A 20,004-nucleotide genomic window follows, 5' to 3' on the forward strand; every position below is an offset into this window, starting at 1 on the left:
AGCGTTGCACTCAAATATTTTGTCTGCCCTTTCTCATAGTCACATAGTCTGCCCCATGTCTCCAGCAAAGGCTCTCCAAGTATGCGTGGAATGATAGAGCTGTTTTCTCCTCTTTAGATAAAGATTGCCTCAGCTCCTCTCACCTGGAACCGAGTCCTCTCAGCAGCGTATTTCTGGTAGTGTGCCATGGCCTGCAGCACCTTCTTGTGTCCGTCAGGCACCAGGCACACCGCCCCGAGAATCTCCAGCACCGCCACTTTGGTCTTGATGTTCTCCGTCCGCAGGCTCTGTGAGATGGTGTTGATGCTCTGCGGGTGGGCCAGGACGTGAGCTCGGCCCTGCGAGTTGTTCATCAGGGCCTTGATGCAGCCAATGACCGAGGTGTGGACGCGGCTCTCAGACGTCTCGTAGTCCATGCTGCGCAGGAAGTTGAGGAGGCAGGTGAGGCCATCCAGCTCGATGAAGCGTGTGACAAACCTAATGGAGACATGGAGAACAAAGAGTCTATAAGACAAGTATAATAGTTGAAAGGCACAAGTTTTTAGTTTGATCATTCTTTATTCTCCAGTTACATTGTGAGGGGGATACACAGGCATCATGACTGGGCTCGATTCAGTACATTCACACTGTAGATTTTTATTGAGAGCGGGTTGAACAATGATGGACACACAATGCTGGGAACAGTTAGCCCATGTTGTGGCGATTTCCATAACCTCTGCGATGAGCGTCTCTCCACTCATCCCAGTTTCTGGCTTTCAGCAGAGACTCTTCATCATCCTGTTCAGCTTTTTTCTCTTTTTCTTCTTCTTCCCTCTCTGTTTCATTAGCATCGTCATCCACGTGATCCCTCTTGGATATTGCCTGATCAGGCAGTACTCCATGTTTCCTGTGCTGTTCATACCAGTCATCTACTGTCATAGTGGGAAGGCTCGGGTAGCCAGGCCCGAAAACCTGAGCCTGTAAAGCACTCTTGGTGAGGATGAATGGTTTCATGGGATGCCTGTTATTATATATTTCAACAAAGATTTGAAACACAAAGGTTATCCAAATTTCTGCTGAAAGCCCTTAATAGCTGAACCAATTAAAGGTCCAGGGCCTCTCTGGGAAAGAAGAAGATCTGCTGAATGACAGAGGGGACATGTAAACATTGAGGGATGTCACATCTACTGAGTACACTATGGGCTGACCTTCCCACTTGCTGAGATTCCAGATAGGCCTCATAAATTATTTCAAAAAAATGAGGGCTTGTAAGACCAAATGAGAAAGAGGAGACAAGGACAAACGGAGGAAGGACGGAGACGGTCTGAGAGTAGAGATTTATCGCCACTCATGTTAACAGATATGTTGTTTTGATGTCAAAAGCTTCATCGCCTCCCTCTGCAGTCTTTGCTCAGGCAAGCATGCATAAAAAAACATGAACAAAAATGTAAATCATCCAATTATTTTCCTATACTCCCAACCACACATGATCAATCCCAGATTTCCAGTACTCACGTAAGCACTCACACACGCACACACACAAACACACACACAGACGTTACCTGGCATGACCAGTAAATCTCTCAGAGATAATCCACTCATTCCCGGAGGCGCATGGATGAGATCAAGAAGATCATACTGCATGCATGCATACAGACAGCCTTGTCCTTGACAGAGAACCCAAATCATAGAGAACACACACAGGCTTTCAGCAGACACTGGGCTTCTTGTTTAAGAAGATGTCTTGGACTCCACTCGACACCAAGGGGACGAAAAATACATTTCCAATATATTAGATGTGGCTTGATTCAGATGTAAAACAGACATTAGAATCAAGGCAAGGTGAGACCGATCCAGCTGTTAAAATATTCTCATCTCGGAGCAGTGACAAGTCTTTGGCCTGTCAGACGAGTCAGGGGATAGTCATACGCCTGTCCATGAATTACGGGGCCACCTCAGAGTCTCCTGAGTTCAGGAGAAATTAGCCGAACATCCTTGTGATTAATGTATGGAAAGCAGAGGGGGAGAGGTGCTGTTCTTGGATCCTGGATTCAAAGAGGTGGTCGGGAATCAAAGCTACGCTCGTTGGCTTCCTCACTCTGTTGGTTTGCAAGGAGCTCGCCAGAAAAACACACACACGTGCATCATCACCAAAAGCATGTGCTTGAATATACAGTGGAAGTGGAAAGGCAGATGCATGCATGCAAACATACATGTGACAATCCAATGATATTCAACAGGGTCAATAACCTGCACTGTTAACTAAACCCAGGAAGCTGACATCCAGCCACTCTCTCTCCTCCTTGTCTTTCATTCTCCCTCCAGTGAGCACTTCAATCAATGGATCCCATCTCCTCCGACTTTGGAGTCTCCTCTCGTCTCCTCCGTTCCACTGACATTCACGCTCAGTCGACTGGCGTGCAGGCCTCCTCTTTTTTTCCCTCTTTTCTTTTCTCCCTCTCTCTTTTTTTGGTTTTTGGAACAACCACTGCGTTCTTGAAAACCCGCTGGGGTTGCGTTCAAGACAACTGCTGCATACGATATGAGCTTAGGCAGAGCTGAACAATACGCAGGCCGAGCCAACTTCACACAAATACACACACAAAGTTCTCCAGACAGACAAAAGGAAGACGTGAGGACTAACACTTGGAATGAGACAAGACTAAACACAAGTGAACAAAAAATGACTGCTATGTGCGTTGAGTCAGGGCCAAGGCTGGTCGCAGGTAATGTAAGGTTAGCTGCAGATCCAAATTCTGATGGAACCCAGAGATATTTACTTTTTATTATATTATTAAATAACTACTATGTTGAATGTGATCCATCTTTATAGAGACCATTAATCTCTGTTTATCAGTAAAGCGTAAAACCCCCTCAACCAGAGGCAGACGATAATCAAAATGAGTAGGACAATGTTAAAAACTAATCCAGATGCTCAGAAATAAGTTCAGAAATTCATTCCAACAAAATGGTATGTTTGGGGTTTGAGCTACACAGACAAAACAGTCTGGCTCTTCAAACTAAGGATGACCCCTGTGTGGCAGACAGTCGGTCAAGAGTTCACCCTGCGCCGTCAAAGCCTGACCACACACCTCCAAACACACACGCACAAACTCAAGTGACCATGTGCTCTCATGCCTCTCCTCTGTCCTGCATGTAATCACCACGTTCACACACACAGACACTTTACGTCTCCTTCAAACATCCACTTACCTAACCCAAGGAACAGGAACATACACACACACTAACACTTCTATTCTACTATAAAAGGGTCAGAATGTGGACAAGAGCCCAGGAAATTCTACAGAGGTGCTGGTAAAAACTAGATGATCGAGTCACACAATATCACCACCACTCTCACTCAAATAAATGTTACTTGATGTGAAGCCCAGTGTGTAACTGTAATAAAATAAAAGGGCCGAACAAAGGGTAATAAACAGAAAACTGACACACATGGACGCATATGTAGAGCTAACAATAAAAGCCCTGGACACCATGCACATCTGTAACGTGTAGTAAAGTTGCATGGCATGGACAAGATGTTTTAATGGACTGGGTTTATCACTGAATCCACAAGGAGCAGTTTATATATGTTTATACTGTATATGTGTAGGACGCAAGCTCTGGCTTCTGTAACTTAACGAAGCCAAGAGCACACATACAGAGCCGTTAATCAAACACTTAAATACGCACTTAAATACACCACTGATTTACTATTGCACTCTTATAACAATAGCATAAGGCTGTTGGACTCTAGATGGACAGTAAAAAAGGATCAAAACTAAAAAAATCAACTTTTTGTACCACATATTGTTTTTTCTAATAAAAACCTTCCATCTGTCTTACCCACAATGCAACTTGAATGCATTGCAGACAGTTTGTTTGGAGATTCGGGTGTACTATGCTAGTAATGGCTAGCTAAAACTAGCCACAGATAACATTGACTCTAGTGACATCACTTGAGGCGCTCTATTTAAGCTGCAAAGATTTCCCATCTCACCCTTTGCTTTAAAATGCCTGTCCATTCAGCCCCTTCACCACCCCAGTCTCCACATGTAGGCTCCAATTGGGTTAAAAATATACACTCATCACTTTGTATTACATCAATGAAATCATATCTGAAGGGGTGATGAAGTCAGACCCTTGGCGGCAAACTTCTAGGATCTGCGGTTGCTGAAGTCATTTCAAAAGTGAGTTGTCTACAATGCAGTACAACTCACCGACACCTGTAAACACACTTCTGAGGATTTTCACTTCATCAAACATTAGCTGAGAAAGTAGATGAACAGTTTACCTCCCTGTAACTCTAGTGCTTTGACTCTATGCATGTGGCTCTTAACTTAAATGCATGTAGTTAGATGAAAAGCCAAATGTAATAGGGATTACAGTAAAGGCAGATTATAACCCCTGTGCCTCACGCCATTATTCCCCCCCCACCCTCCATCTGTAGACACAAACCTGGCTCAGCAGCAGGATCAGTCTCTTTAAACTCTGCCTGTATCTACCCACCCGGCCCTCTCTTCTCTCCACTTCTCCCCTTAGGAGAAAAGGGTGAGAAATCTGCGCTCTGAGAGAAGCAAAAACATGGATCCATCCAAGACCCCTTCAAGGTGCGATACTCAACTCCCCCTGCTAATGTGAATAGTAATATGTATAAACAGATATAAAGTTCACCCTCTTCTAACAGAACCTTTGAGAGATCCGGCGGCAAAATGTTTTGAGGGATAATATTTGCATGTGGTGGTCGCGAATCGTCCAAAGGGTTATTGACACAGGAGCAAGGGGAACGGCTGCAGTCGACTCGAGTCAATATTCTTGCTGGAAGAGATCTGCGGACACAATGTGCACGAGAGCCGTTCTGGGAAGAATCGCAATGCTCCGCTGACGTGAGCCTGGGGCTGCAGTGCATCGTGGGCCAGCGCAGCCTCCGTGACCTCCGTGAAAATCGTCCCAGTCGTTCCACCGACGACATGACAGTGATTGAGGGGCATTGGATAGAAGAATGCCCACACAGCACGCTCATCAACGCAGACATAGAGCAGATGTGCAGATGACTCAGTAGGTCAACAGTGCTCGTGTAAGTGCACTTAACAGCGTAGTTAAAACCCACTGAGCTCCTATGTATTTCAATATCTGGAAGCGAAAGTGAAATGCACACCAGGGCATGCAGATGTGAGTCGACTACACAGCTGGCTGCGGCAGTTTGTCTTCACGTACTCTGCCCTCACATGCACACTCAGTCGTCTGTGAGTAAACATACATTGCTGTTGTGAGCGTTCAAGCGCCGTTTGACAGCTGATAAACAAAGCAATAACTGCTGGCAGGGGAAAATGTTCAGCTGTAATTTCAAGTGGAAGAATAATTCAGCCAGTTTTCCGAGTGTCTAATTTTTTATGGCTGTTTATCACATCTGGGCCATTAAATTAGATGAACAATTATAGCTATCAAAAGCTGATTTCTGGTAAATGGTAAAGTATGGCATCACTCATGGTAGGAATAAGATCTGCCTGCTTACACACAGTCAGGGTTCGCTGAAATAGTGATACGATTTCAGTTGTGTTGTACCAAGTTAGCCTGCCCTCATCAGTTCAGTTCCTGCATTAGTTGCTGTTAAAACACAAAAGGACTGATACAAGTGAACAAAGCTCTCCTCTAAGCAGATGTATAACATGTTTTAGTTTGACTTATTCCTGCTTGCGTAATACTTAATGATTTACTGCTCACCTCTTAAAGCCTCTATTGACCTTTATAATTAAATAACCTGAAAGGATTTAGATCCAGAACACTACAGACACAGAGTAACATGTGATGAGGATCACAAGTAGGCCATGAAGTTACAGCATCACAAATCAAAAAGGTGCAGTACCACTTCAGTTTGAATTTGTTGGAAATGAACATGCACACATTTAAATAACTTTGTGGTCATTGTTCACATCACATTCCATAGAGGGTAACTTGCAAGAGACCACAAGAGCAAAACCTTGTCACCTTGTCATTTCAATGGCTTACAATCTGCCTGTGAGTGAAAGTGACATCAGTGGGTGGCTTGTTGACAATGTGCTGCCTTTGTGCCCTCCGCCTGGCACCCTGCACGCCAACGATGTGCTTGGGTCCTGTGGCCCTGCAGAGCGGCCTGAGGGCACAAGGACACCTCTTCACAACCAGACCCAGCTGCCTCTGTGAAATGCCAGAAGGAAGGAGGGTGGGGGCTGTTTCAGGCAGTCATCCAAAGGCAGGCATGAATCAAGGCTCAATACGGATGGACACCACCATGTCTCACAAAATGCCGCCATAAAGACAATATGCGTACACAAAGGGGATACAGAAGTGTCCCTTTCCCACAAAAGGGTCACACTGTGTCTCTTTGTGTGTGATACATAAAGAGGCTGCTTAGGTGAGGTGCTCAGATGTCAGCCAGACATCTTTTCACCAATTTGTCACAAAGCTTAGACTTGGCGGGACATGAACACACTGCCCAGGCTTTCCCTGAACACTCATATTCTGTGGGACACACCTGCTACCCCCATCACTGCTACAGTACTTAAAAACATCTGCGGGCTAATGAGCTATAACTCACAGAACGGGTGCAAATGCATTACTGAATGGTGTTGACCGAGTCACTTCAGCCACCTTTGATTAGGTAAATTAAGTACAGTTGAATATAATAGAGGGAGTGAAAGTAGAACCTGGAAACAAGGTTGTATTATGCTCCTTTCTGACACGCTGCCATAACTCAGCAAACAGTTTTTGACTGAGTCCATCACACCTTGATAGACATAACAAGTAGTTGTGCACAACACTCCCTCTTAACATTAAACCTTATACCTTTCAGACTGCACGTTATGTGTTGTATTACTTTAAGTAAATATGACATATATCCTCTGAGGTTGATTCTAAACACTCTAGGCAGTGTTCCAATATTGGGCTAATCCTTTGTCTTGTTTTAGCTGTTTTAGAGGCATTATGTTTTCAGGTTGTCCATCCATCCCATTCTTGGGAACCCAATATCTGAAAAACATCAACATGTTGAGGGAATTGTACTAGGATTCAATGATTACCAAATAGGATCTCATTGGTCTCAGGTAAAGGTCACAGTAACCTTATACGAGTCTGGAAAAGATATTTATGTAGACTGAAACTGCACTGGTTGGCAGAGACATACAACCACTGTGCAGTATTTCTAGTTTGTGAAGGGTGTTGTTATAACATAGCTTTGTGCATAGTGTTAAAATATTAAATATAGCTAAAGCAATTAGTGAGAGCTTTTCCATACCTATACTTAACCGTTGGGACTTTTGGTAAATTATTTGGACCAGTATAAATAACACTTCCATCCATGATGAAAGCATATACTGCAACATCAGTAAGAGGTGATTACTCTCCACTGTATAGAATACATTCAAAGATCAGCTTTATATACAATTATCATAATAAATGGTTTACTGTGAAGGGACAGAAGCAGCAACCTTTCTAATGACTTCAATGTTAACTCTAGAAGCAGCCTCTGGCCAACCTTGTTTTTACAGGATGAGTGGTTTGAAAGCCCATACGTACACAGATACAAACACAATTATGGTTACAGGCGTGTTTTAAAACATACACAACCCAGACATGACCCAGACAATTAAACTGTCCTGAGTTTTTTGTCCTTCTGCACATTAGCTCTGTCACTTAATAGCTCCCCTTGAGAAAACTCAACAACCCTAGTTCGGTATCACACAACTGGCACGATTGACAACTCCAAAGTAGCTGCTGACGTGACATGGAGAGACAGGGGCAGTTTGTATTAGTGGGCTGTCCAGCGTCCTTGAATGTGTCTTATTGGTGATGAGTGAGCCTAACAGCTGCAGTGTAGGGGTAGACAAACTTGAGTCTAGATATATATATATATATATATATAATCTAAAAATATATTTAATTGCTGGTATTTCAGTTGTAAGTACGTAGGACCCTTTGCCCTCACAACAGACAGTTATATCTTTCCTGTACCATGGTACTAACTGGATTTAATGTGTGAGAAATTTCCTCAACAAGTCAAACAGTAGGAGTGGATTTCGGATAAGGATCGCACCGTGCAATTCTCAGAATGGTCTGGCAGCAGAGGAAAAGTGCAAAGAGTTTTGGTAGATTTGGAGATTCACTCACCTCATTGGCTGAGTGCGAAGGGCTGTCTTCAGATCTTCCACCACCTTGTTCCTCATTTCCATTTCCTCCTCATCAAAAGCAAACAGGGTCTGCATCTGCAAAAAAAAAGAAAATTTGATTCATGTTCCTGAATTCTAGCTTTACCATAGCCCCCACTGGATGCATTACTTATTGGCATGCATTCTGAATTTTTCACTTTTAAGAAAAGCTTTTTGTTGTTTCTACTAGGTCAACCTTAATCATAACTTGGCAGCAATATGACAGCACCAGTACACGCTCCCTCTTCTTAAGAAGTAAATGTGCTTCTTTCAATTAGTCCTAGCAGCACACAATCAGAGCCTCATCAGTAGGCTGATGTTTCAGGCACCACGAATCAACAGATCAAGTGTATACTTTAATATTTCTTTGAAAGAACTGTTTGAAGTTATAGACACATGCCAAAACAAGCCTTGCAGACAATTAGCTCCAATCACGCTTTCAACAAAAAAGGTGATTAATAAAAATACACCTAGACCAGGGGTATAGTGTAATGCATTTCTACATCACTTAAAGGCTTCCCTCATCAACATTAAAGAGCTACTGTGCTCCCATTAGTCAGGGCCATAGGGCTACTGTTTAGCCTCTCCAGGATTTTTTCCATGTCAGCCCACTGCCAAGTGCTAAGGTTCAAACAATGAGTGGTTCAGCAGTGGAGAGATCTAGTCACAGTGGCAGCCCATTGATTTGCTTAAATGTCACCCTGTTTTCCAGCCTTTAAACCCTTGAAAAAAAAGAAGACATGCGGGTCAAAAACAGGGTGGAAATATTCTCAATATGACTGCTTTGGACAAACTGCACCCACATGGCAAACTGGAGCCACCCCATGTTTGACTACCTAACAGCAGCCCTGGTCTGTCCAGTGAGCGAGAGTGTTTAATCTAGAAACAGCGCAGTCAAAACATCCATCGTGTCAACTTAGCCTCAACTCCAGATGGTTCAGGGACCCTGTGCCAAGAAGTAAAAGCTCTGGCTCCGGTTTCTCTCAACGAATATGCTCGTAGTCAATGGGAAGTTGGACACAACAAGTGTTGGAGAGAGTGAATGATTTGGTCGTGCTGCGAGCCAGTTCACCATGTCAATGAGTCTGGCCAAATGACTCCTTCCTACATCTGTTATTTGTAAGCTCAATCTAACCTGTGGCCAACATGCACATAAGGATATTATTATAGCTGGTTGGTAAACCAGCAGAAGGCACTTCCCTAAATCCTTATTATGGGAAAGGCCCCCTAGAGCCAGAACTGCACCTTCAAGCTAGTCGTCAGTGCGTTGTTAACTGAGTGAGTGGTGAGTGCAGCTCATCAAAACCTTAATTTCATCCATGTGCCTTACTAATGCTTCCAGTATAAAAAGCATTTGTTCAAAATAAATGAAGGCAAAACAACATTGTTTATTCACTGAAATTGCCATGCAAAGTCAGACATAGGCACAAAACCGAATTAGGCTAAGAAAGTACTGGCTGTAACCAAACTAATATCCTGTTGTTCCCCTGTGGCTAAAAACTAACAACTGAAATTGAGTGTAATGATGTGACTGGAAACAAGTGGGTTTAACTGTCCTGTTGAAAGACAATTAATTCTAATGTGGTAAAAATTACCAATATCTTTTTTTATCCTTCCAAGCTGTTTTTGTTTGATAGCTTTTTTAGAAACACCAGAATTTTCAGTATTCAAGTGTAAGAAATTGTTTGACTAAGTGCTAAAGAGTTGAGAAAAGCGTGTGTTATTTTAATGTAGAACATTAAATTTACTTGTGTCAATAACACAAAGTCAGGTTATTCTGCACTAACTAACTGACTGATCAATGTCTCCAAGGTTGTTTTAGCATTTTGCAATGCTCGTTTGCATCCCTATTTTGAGGCTGTGAGTTGCAATTGTGATTTCTGTGCATTTCTTCACATCACTGATAAATTACAGGCCATTCTCCTTGCAACTGTTTTGGATCTCTTTTTCTGTCCATCTTCAATAAAGCCCATCCAGGTGGGCGTTGTGAGGCACACGAGCGTGGACACAGCAGGGCTGCAGAAACTCTTGTCGGAGTCACAAGGACATTTCACTCATCACTCAGTGGCCAACAAGAAGCCCCAGGGCTCTGACATGCCTTTATGAATGAACATCCAAGATGCTGGTTGTACACTAATCTCTCTGGGCGGCAAAGCGAAAATGAGCTCATCCAGTAACCTCGGCTACTGTGGAAGGGGCTGTCCCTGGTGAGTGAGCTTGTATCTGTGAGCCAAGATATGAAGTCATGGACAAGTGGAGCACCTCCAAATTTGAAAAATGCTCTCTTGTCAAGATTCTGTCTGGAGCACAGTGGTGCTGCAAATGGAGGACTGTAAGTGGGGGTGAAAAAGTGACTCAGGAAGGCGAGGAAATTGGTTGGAGTTATGGTGAATACAGGAGACGTTGCTGAAGTGGGGCTTGAACAAGAGACTACTTGTGCAACAAAAGGGAATAGGGACCATAAAAAATATCTTCATCAAGTTCTTTCATCTGTTACAGAGTCGTAAAGTTGGAATCATCTTTTTGAAAGGAAAACCAAGTCTGTCAAGGACTTAATTTCAGGTGTTTCCAATGTGAATCAACTTGTTTTTCTTTCTTTTTCTTCAAACAAGTTTCCCCCACCTCCTCTAGAGTATCAGTGCAATTACTTATACTGACAATTTTTTAAACCAGTTGAATAAAATTGAAATATCTTATACCGGCAAAATTGTACACTAGCTTTAAAGCAATGCCAACATTTTAAAACTCTACACATACCATACAGCATACTATAAACAAATGATTTGCAGAGTGCAAAGACCTGCTTTACAGTAGTATGGCAAAAATAAAGAAAAAGAAATGCTCAAACATAACTCTGACAGTGTGTCTGACATCTAATAGCACAGAGGCACCGCTACAGTCCCTGCGGATTTTAAGTTCTTGGCAACTTACAAATCAGTGCTTTCCCTTTACTTCACTTAAAATACAGTTTATGTCTATGTGAGTCTGTGTTTGTGCGTATGTGCAGTCTAGGCTTTAAGAAAATGGCAGAAAAATACTTTCTCCAGAGCTCAGGTAGCGGTGCTCCGTTCAGAGGTAACTCCTTCTCGTCCCATAAACAAAAACAGCTGTTAAAATAGCAACATGCAATGTGGGTTGTTGGCCCAGGCGTGTTTGCCAGAACAGCAAACAAAATAGCAATAAACAGATATTTGTCCAATTTGCAATTACATTTTGGCCCTACGTTTAAGGTGGTCTATATAAGCTATTGTTGAACAGTTTATCTGACCCATGGCCTGGAAAGTCTGGGAAATACTAGACTACATTAAGTGGAAAGAAGAAAAATTCAACAACAAATTCAACCAACTGAAATGCTGAAAAATGCATTACTGAAACAAGAGGCTCCTGCTAGACAGTCTCCACTGTTAACTTGTAAGTCTCCAAGTTTCACATTTACTTGTCATCTTTCAAGAGTAAAAAATGTCATGTTTTACGATTTCCAAACATTTTGGAGTCAACTCGTACATAAGGTCTCAGGGTCAGAGGCCACTGGCACGGACCAGTCAATGGCCACATAAGATAATCTTACACAACAGCAGTAACTGTATAAAGTATAACGGAGATCATGGAAGAAGACAGTTTTTTAAGTGGTATCGTGTTGTTTATATTGGCAGCTACGAAGGCCAAAAATAATGAATCTGGTCATCCTGGCTTTGCTCCGTGTCTTTGACAGTCATTCCCACTGACTCGACTGCTGAGTGTCTAAATAGCCTGTTTGTCATCACAGTGTGTGTGAATGCTGGGGTCACAGCGAAGGAATGTGGTCATGCACTTATAACAAGCAGTCAGCGGGGAGATGATAAAAAGCGAGCCAAGAGAGAAATCTGAGAAAGAATGGCTGAGTGAACAGTGACCTCTCAGACGTGCAAGTCAGAAACCTGAAGTAAAGTTAAACACGCTCTCTTCAAATAGAGGGAGGCAGACATTCAGACAATGAGTTTGACTTACAGCAGCCATGGAGTTGATGCGGTCAATGTAGTAGTCGGGCCAGCTGGTGGCCAGCTTGTTGGGGTCCTCTTGCTCCTGTGAGTGGACACAAAGACAGACTGAATCAAACACAGCAACATTAAATCAGCTCTTACACATCCACAATGAACAACATTTCTCTGTTGCCGTTTGAATGTAGCTTAGATAGATACCTAAATATGATTTCGATTTCTTTCCAATCCCACCATCTAAACTTTGACTGATCTTTTGTCTAACAGGGAAAAAAAGCTGTCGTTGAATATGTTTACATGGACACCAATATTCTGACCTCTGGCCATATTCTGAATAAGGCAGTTTTTGAATGCTTTTGACATACAGTGTGTTAGAGGTCTGGAAACAGTCTATTCCTAATGATTATGATGATGACCTTTCCTGTAGAACCTTACTGAGATTTTAGACCATGACCAGATACCTAAAGGACAAAATGAAGGCTTTACATGGAATTTGATGAGAGTATTCATGTTTGATATTCATGTAACCCAGTGACTTTTCCATAAGATGCAACATCAGCCCAAAACTACTCCTTGTGCACCAGGAAGATGGGCCAACTAGACGTATGCTGTTCAGGTGGCCAAGACTTTCCATTCTGAACACAATCATGTTCATTACATCCAACATACGGGTTGACAGTGATGAACCCTGCAGCCTCTTTGGGTTGCAGTGGCACTTCTGCAAGGGAGCTACTTTAATGTCATACTATTTTACTTTCTGCTTTCTACCTTAACTCCATACCTCAATATCCACATGAAGCCTAAATGAGTCGACCAGTGCAGCTCATAACACTGCTCTCTGGTCTTGTATTGCACAGAGGTAGAAAAAGATGGAAAGGGAAGATCTGCCTTGAGGAACAAAGTGCACTCCAAAATCATTTTCAAATAGCCTGTCAAAGATATAGTTTGTCCAGAAGAATCCAAGGAAGCGTGATGCCACGAGCAAACCAAGGCACAGGGGAATAACGAGGCCACGTTCCTTGTTCACATCTGGTCCTGTTTAGCTTGGAGCGCTGGTGGAACATACTGGTTGCTCTGTGTGCATGTCAGCAAGAGTTTGAAACGCATAGAACGCCACATTCGTGTTAAACTGGTTTTGTAATATACAAGAGTAATCCTATACCAATGCTTTAAGTGTAGGTTTCTTCAAAGGCCTTTTCTTCAATACACTCAGTGGGAATTCAGGCTCTTGGCTGTATTCAAGGTGGAAAAGACTTTGTTTTCTTCTTGCTCTGTCATGTATTGAGTGTGAAAGCCATATTACATACGTTCAGATCCCTTTCCAAAGCTGCGGAAAACTTGAGTTCAACTTAAGTTACTTTATGTTAGGCCATATTAAAAAGAAACAATCATTCAATGGCAGTACATCTGTTTAGAGTAACAAGGATACTATAAAAGTTAATTATTATGCCATTCCACCAACAGATTATTCTTGAGGAGGTCATTAAACTACAGTATGCAGGGGGCTTAAAGGGCATCCATGTTGGAGCAAGAGCTCATCATGTCCTTTTCTGTTCCCTCTTTATATGGAAAATCTATATTTTGTGCCAACAAACACCTTCATTTCTAAAACGCTAATTAATAATTTGCATTGTGGCACGACAGACAAAAGCAAATAACATTTTGTGTTGATTAAAGCAGGTGAACTCTTTGATTGTGCCAGGACATAAAATCCTTCTATTTCCTCCAGTAACCCAAATAAACTAAAAGAGCTAAACTGAGCAGCAGAAACAGTAAAGCTTAAATGTATATGGCTGGGTGGGTGTATGTGGATTGCGGTCCTTGACCAGCGTTTCTGATCTGCAGCATTCTGTGCCAGAATTTGAGCGCAAGCTAAATCGCTCAACTGAAACAAAAACAATAGGGCTCACTGTACCACTCAGCTTGTGTTTTCCACCATGCTGCTGACACACTCAGGACACAATGCCAGACAGATCCTGACGCTGAGATTAACAACTTAACTGCCTCGCTCTCTGGCCCTTCAGCCAAATTACAGCCGCCGACACACCCTCAAAAACATGTTGAGTCCAATGCAACATTTACTCTGGCAGTTTCACGAGCCCAAATGAAAAGCAAAATACTGTAATTATCGTCTCGTTTTGGGGCAAATGAAAAAATCCCGACAATGTAAGGTTTGTTTTGGGGGTCGTAGGCACATTTCCTGAATATTTACCCTTTAAATGGAAATTCCAGGAGCTGCAGTGATGCTAAGTTTGTTCTCGTGCACTGCTTGCATGATCAGACCCTTCTGGGAGTTAATCACATTTGATGACTGGTATTAAAATCTTCTGATAAGACGCCAGTTTCCATAGAGTGGAGCCTGGATTAAAACAAAAGTGCAAACACCAGACAACGTTGGATGTGGAGTTTGTGCTGTAAGTGCACACATTTGAATGAAAGTGCTGAACACTCATGTTCGGAGAGCTCTTCTGCTTTTGGTTTTCTGGGTGAAAACATCCCCGTCGCGTGCTCCACTGCGACAGTTTAAGGTCAAGCCCATCACTCTATTACAGCAATTACACACTTTCACTACACCGTACATTCCTTGTGTCTGGTGACATTAAATATGATTTACAGGAGGACAGGAATCCCCAACAGTGTATCAGCTATATTTGCTTAAGGTGCTCCTCTTGTTACAAGCATCTGTTGAGGGATATATATTGTTTCTGTGAAGACTCAAATACCTGACTAAAATACATAGTTCAAGAATACGTCCCCGTGTATTTGGCAGACGCCTACATCACGGGGGGGGGGCACCTGTTGAAAGAGCAGATGGAATTACATATTTCCGCACCCCTGCTGTCTTGTAACAAGCCGCCTAAAAGATTTCAAACTTCCTCGAATGTTTTCACTGAGACGATAACTGAGCTCAGACACTTTAAGAGTCCTACACACATAGAGAATACATTTTAAGTCACGACTCTAGGAGCAACAGGGGAAAGAAAGCCATAGTTGCACATTAAGAATTTGGTTCACTTGTTCAACTCTAAAACGTTCAGTCACTTATACTCTTAATAATGAGCAAAATGTCTGCACTGTGGTGCAGTGAGTAGCAAGTCACAGCAAGGAAGGTTCCTGGTTTGAATTCTGCCTAAAGTTTCTCCTTGTTCTCATTCGTGTTCTCCCCATAGGTTTTCTCCTGGTACTCTGGCATCCTCCAGCCGTCCAATTAACCAAACACCCACTTAATGTCAGCAGGGATTGGCTCCAGCTTTCCTAGCAACTCTCAAAGGGATAAGGGGTATAGAGGATGGATGGATGATGTGTAGGAGTATATGAAATAGTCCAAAAAATGATGGTATGTCACTGACTGGCTGATGACTCCACACTCCTTCTAACACCAACATGTGCTTTGTCGTAACCCCCATTTACACCCATGTAAGCATCTTCTGCACATCAGCACATTTTCACCTTCACTTCTTCCAGACTCTGTACTTTGGCAGCCCAACTTGTTCTCATCCATCCTCCGAAAGCTTTTCAACCGCTCTATGTCTCAGACAGGCTTCTGATCTATACATTGGCGATCAGCGAAATGTTTCCACAAGGTCTCCAGTTTCTCTGGTAATGGGAGTTCTCATCGGGCTTCAAACACTCTGTTCCCATGTGTTCAGAGAGGCCCGGGGGGACCCTGGCTGCGATGTGGGGACTTTCATGAGCCGTCCAAAATCATGACAGCAAAGGCAAGCAGCACAATACAGAGTGAAATACCCTATATTCAAAGAGCACTTCATGGACAAAAAGATAGAACTGCAAAAGCCTGCATATAAAGGAGGAAAAAAGCCCTGCAAAAAGAATTTGTCCTTGGCAAGAAATTTAAAAAAAGACCTGAATGTTGTGTAATCACTTCTAAAATACAACACAGAGGTTAATTTGTAGACCAAAACAAAGACATACAACGTTTTTTTTTCCAGGTTCTCCTGCTTACTCCCACAGTCCAAAAACATGCAAGGAAGGTTAATTGGAGACTCTAAATTGTCTGACTGTGTAAAACATTGTTTGTCTCCATATGTTGGCCCTGCTATACGCTGGCAATCTGTCCAGGGTCCACCTGCCTCTCGCCCAATGTCAGCTGGGATTGGCTCTAGATACCACTGCGACCCTCAAAGGAGATGAACTGCAGCCCAAACTCTGCCAACTATTCCATAGGCATGCCTTTATATACAAAGAGTTTTAGGCACTACAAGTAAAGTGAGGATGCTTTAAAAAATAATGCCAAGATTTTTTTTTATTAAATCATTTAATTTTTGATCCAGGCATCTTGGAGAACTTGGAGTACGGCAGATAACTAAATATTGTAACACAGAGACTGAGAATAATGCTAGTTGAAAATGTAATCATCTCTTTGGCAATATCGAATGTACCAGAGTTCAATATTGAGGCAGAAATGGAGCCCATTGGATTCTCCAGTGAAACATATTTGAATTTGTCCACAAACAAAAGTAAATGATGTGAAATATATTCCATGTGCAAATTAATCATAGCTCCTGTCTAAGATAAAGTACATGGGCCGTCCAGCAACTACTGCAGGACTTTTTTATAGCAAACCATTGGGATGCATTAGCTGTCATTTAAGTCAATATTTTCCTCATATTCTCTGCTCCAGCTGTCCCCACAAATATTCCCGTTTGCGCAACGAGGGGGATTGTCCAACATTCCAAAGAGCCAATCCCTCTGCAGGGAATATTTATCTACAGAAGCCGGGATATAGAGTCTCACCTAGAGAGGCAGGAAATGGACAGGATATTGAATTCTGGAAGATTATGTAACGCTCGGCATCTCTGACAGGTAGCTAACATTACAAAAGTTATAGCACGCGCTCAAGCAGAAATCTTAGCTCGGGGTCACATTAGTTTAGGTGATGGGGATAAAGCACATGTGGCTGATAATTGAAGAAATGTGCTTTGGCTTCTTTGGGAAGGGAGAACGGCATCAGCCAGCTTGTGTTAAGCGATGGCTTTCCCATTGAAGCATATGAGATGAGGCTAACGTTGGGTGATTTTAGACAGCCAAACAAATACTGCAGAAAATAGTATAATCCTATTTAAGCTACATTGAGTACAGTATAAAACAGATCTGTGCTAGTTTTTCCAGTGTTTAGATGCTGGTGAAGAATCGTGTTGTGTGATCAGGGGCTGAAAACAGTGTATGTGTGTGTCTCTCTCTCTTTGTGTGTGTGTGTGGTCAGTGGAGCGCTACAAATATGAGTCAGGAGACCCTGTTTGGCTCCCGGCACTGAACGATTATCAGACGTTATTAGATGTTACATCGTGTTCTCTACCTGGAGGCTGCTGGATAAGAGTCACGCTAGCAAAAACAAGTATACACAAACACACACAAAAAAACATAGGAATGTGAGTAAAACATTTAAGTTATCCATCTCTGTTGATGTATGCTGCACATATACTGTGTATAACCATCTCATGCTTACCATAAATTAAGTCCACACACACACACACACACACACACACACACACACACACACACACACACACACACACACACACACACACACACACACACACACACACACACACACACACACACACACACACACACACACACACACACACACACACACACACACACACACACACACACGGTGGCTAACATCAGTGCAGATCAGTTGGGTTATGTTTAGTCTGAAGGCCTCCACAAGATGTTCGAGTTAGTCATGGTACACAGAGACCATATTAACTCTAATTCTCTTACAGCTCTGCTGACTGATATTGGCTGAACACCCTAAAAGGACCTGTGTCCAATAAACTAAACAAACAGCTTTATTTAAACAAAAACGCAAGTTGATGTCGGAGCATAAACTCATATGGGATATAAAACTTATATGTTCAAAAGACTTTGAACGTCAAACCAAGCTGAAATCACTTACTGGTAAATATCACCTGTTCATGAGGAGGTTAAGAAATGTGAAACTTGAAAATTTGAATAATCAAAACGTCTAAAATATATATGTGAGGCTGCCTATTGACTTAATGAGCAAATTTCCCTCTATGGACCTTCAGTCCTGCTCTCAGAAATCATAGGGAAAAAATAAATGTCAGGGTTGTATGAGAAAAAAACTAGGAAATGTTAACAGCACATCTGTCAAGGGTATGTTGTTAGAGCAGGCCAATACTGTGATCTAAAGAGTGAATGGTTGAACCCACATGATAGTATGTTCGACAGTAAAGAAACCTGTCTTTTCAAAGTAAATTTCACACGTGCGTGAAATGGTCAAGAGGAGGACAGGCAGTGAGACATTAGACAGTAGAATATTACAGCAGACCGTAGGGGATGTTACACTGTCAGATGTTATAACAGAGGATGACTCTGGACAGTGACCTGTGTAAAAAGTCCCTGAAGCAGCTGTCAGAGTGAGAGAACAGCTGAAATGTAGATGCTGCTGTAAAAAAATGTGCCAATAAAAAACTTGGCGAGCCATAAGGGTGATGATGATATAGAGACAAAATGTTTGTTTTGCAGCAAGTTTGTTTTTATGTATCAATTTGGTAAAGGTGTTCACCGTTACAAAATTATCCAATTTTTATGGATTAAGACAATATCACTAGGAAGGGCAGTCAATTATTATTAAGATTCATGAGTCTTATTTCTATACCTGCAAGAAAATTCTAAGTATAAGACATTTGGTGATATTGCCACAAATTTGTCTTAAAGTGCTACATATATCTTAAGAATGAATATGTTTGTAAGAGGCCTATTGACTTATATGATTCCCTGTCATGTCAAAAATGTATCTTGAAGTTATACATTTATCGAGAGTTATTGAATAAGCAGTTAGCTGGTCTATGGGGCTTATAGGCGTCTTGCAGCTTATTGTTTTGGTCCCGGTGAAACACTAATGTTACTTAATGTGTGATTTTGTCAGACTTCTCATCAACCTTGTTCCCAGCAGCAGCAGAACAAGTTTTTCAGCAAACGAGGCTTGATAAAACGTCTGTGTCGAGAAGCGAAAAGCAGTCAGACAAAATTAGCAAGTAGCTAGAGATGAAAGTCTAAAGACCCCTGAGATATTCTTCGCAGTACTTCAAAGAGACCAAACCACTTGTAAGAACTGAGTTTAGATGATGGTTTATTCATCAGATGGCCAAAAGCCTGAGTCCGATTCAATGAAAATACTGCTCTGTCTCTCTGTATGTAGCATGTGATAGCTATGTTAGCCACAAAAACTAAGAATACAACGTTGTGTTTGTTTGTGTGTGGTTTTCTAAGTCCTATTGGTTAAAAAAAAACTACAATTATGCTAAAGCAGTTTCTAGACTCATATAAAAAAACTTGGAGGCCAGTTTTGGTTACATGTCCAAAAACTGTGTATGAAATGCCAAAAAGTAAATAAGGGTGGTTTGAGTTTTTTTATTAGCATAAGAAGTAAGAGAACTTTCCCTGGCTAGAAAGAAGCATTTAGTCTTCACTTGAGGTGAACACGAAAAACATTTGATAATGATTGTAATATGCGGTTTTCACTGGACTGAAACAGATTGGCCATTGGCAACAATTTAGCGGTAAATGTGTTGTACAGTTTGTTTTGCAGGTGAACAAAAACTTAGTTTGTCCCTTTGTCGTGCGTCCAGTGGCACCCTCCAAGTGTTATCTAACCCTAACAACTGGAGCAGTTGCTTGGCTGGAGGAAACAAGGAGACCAGTGTTTGTCGTGGACAGGAACGGCGAAAGGGAAATTCTGCTGTCCCCGGCTCTCCATTCCAATCACTCTCATGCTGTTATTCTAGGGAACACAGTGCAAGTACTGTTGATGTGTCTGAATAACCTGCAGGTCTTTCCTTAGTCTACGTCTCTCATGTCTGTGTGGGTATTTG

General features: G+C 42.1%; 1 protein-coding gene across 1 annotated transcript in view; it reads right to left on the reverse strand.

Annotated features, from left to right (window-relative positions):
- The window catches only part of daam2 (dishevelled associated activator of morphogenesis 2), a 77,399-nt gene that overhangs the window by 31,703 nt on the left and 25,692 nt on the right, over window positions 1–20,004 (reverse strand). The window contains exons 4-6 of the mRNA XM_061083281.1: window positions 12,150–12,224; window positions 8,125–8,219; window positions 144–477 (exon numbers count right to left, since the gene is read on the reverse strand). Of these exons, the coding sequence (XP_060939264.1) occupies window positions 144–477; window positions 8,125–8,219; window positions 12,150–12,224 (504 nt within the window). The remainder of the gene's footprint in view (window positions 1–143; window positions 478–8,124; window positions 8,220–12,149; window positions 12,225–20,004) is intronic.

The sequence above is a fragment of the Limanda limanda genome, chromosome 12, assembly GCF_963576545.1.
Source record: "Limanda limanda chromosome 12, fLimLim1.1, whole genome shotgun sequence".
Taxonomy (NCBI): domain Eukaryota; kingdom Metazoa; phylum Chordata; class Actinopteri; order Pleuronectiformes; family Pleuronectidae; genus Limanda; species Limanda limanda.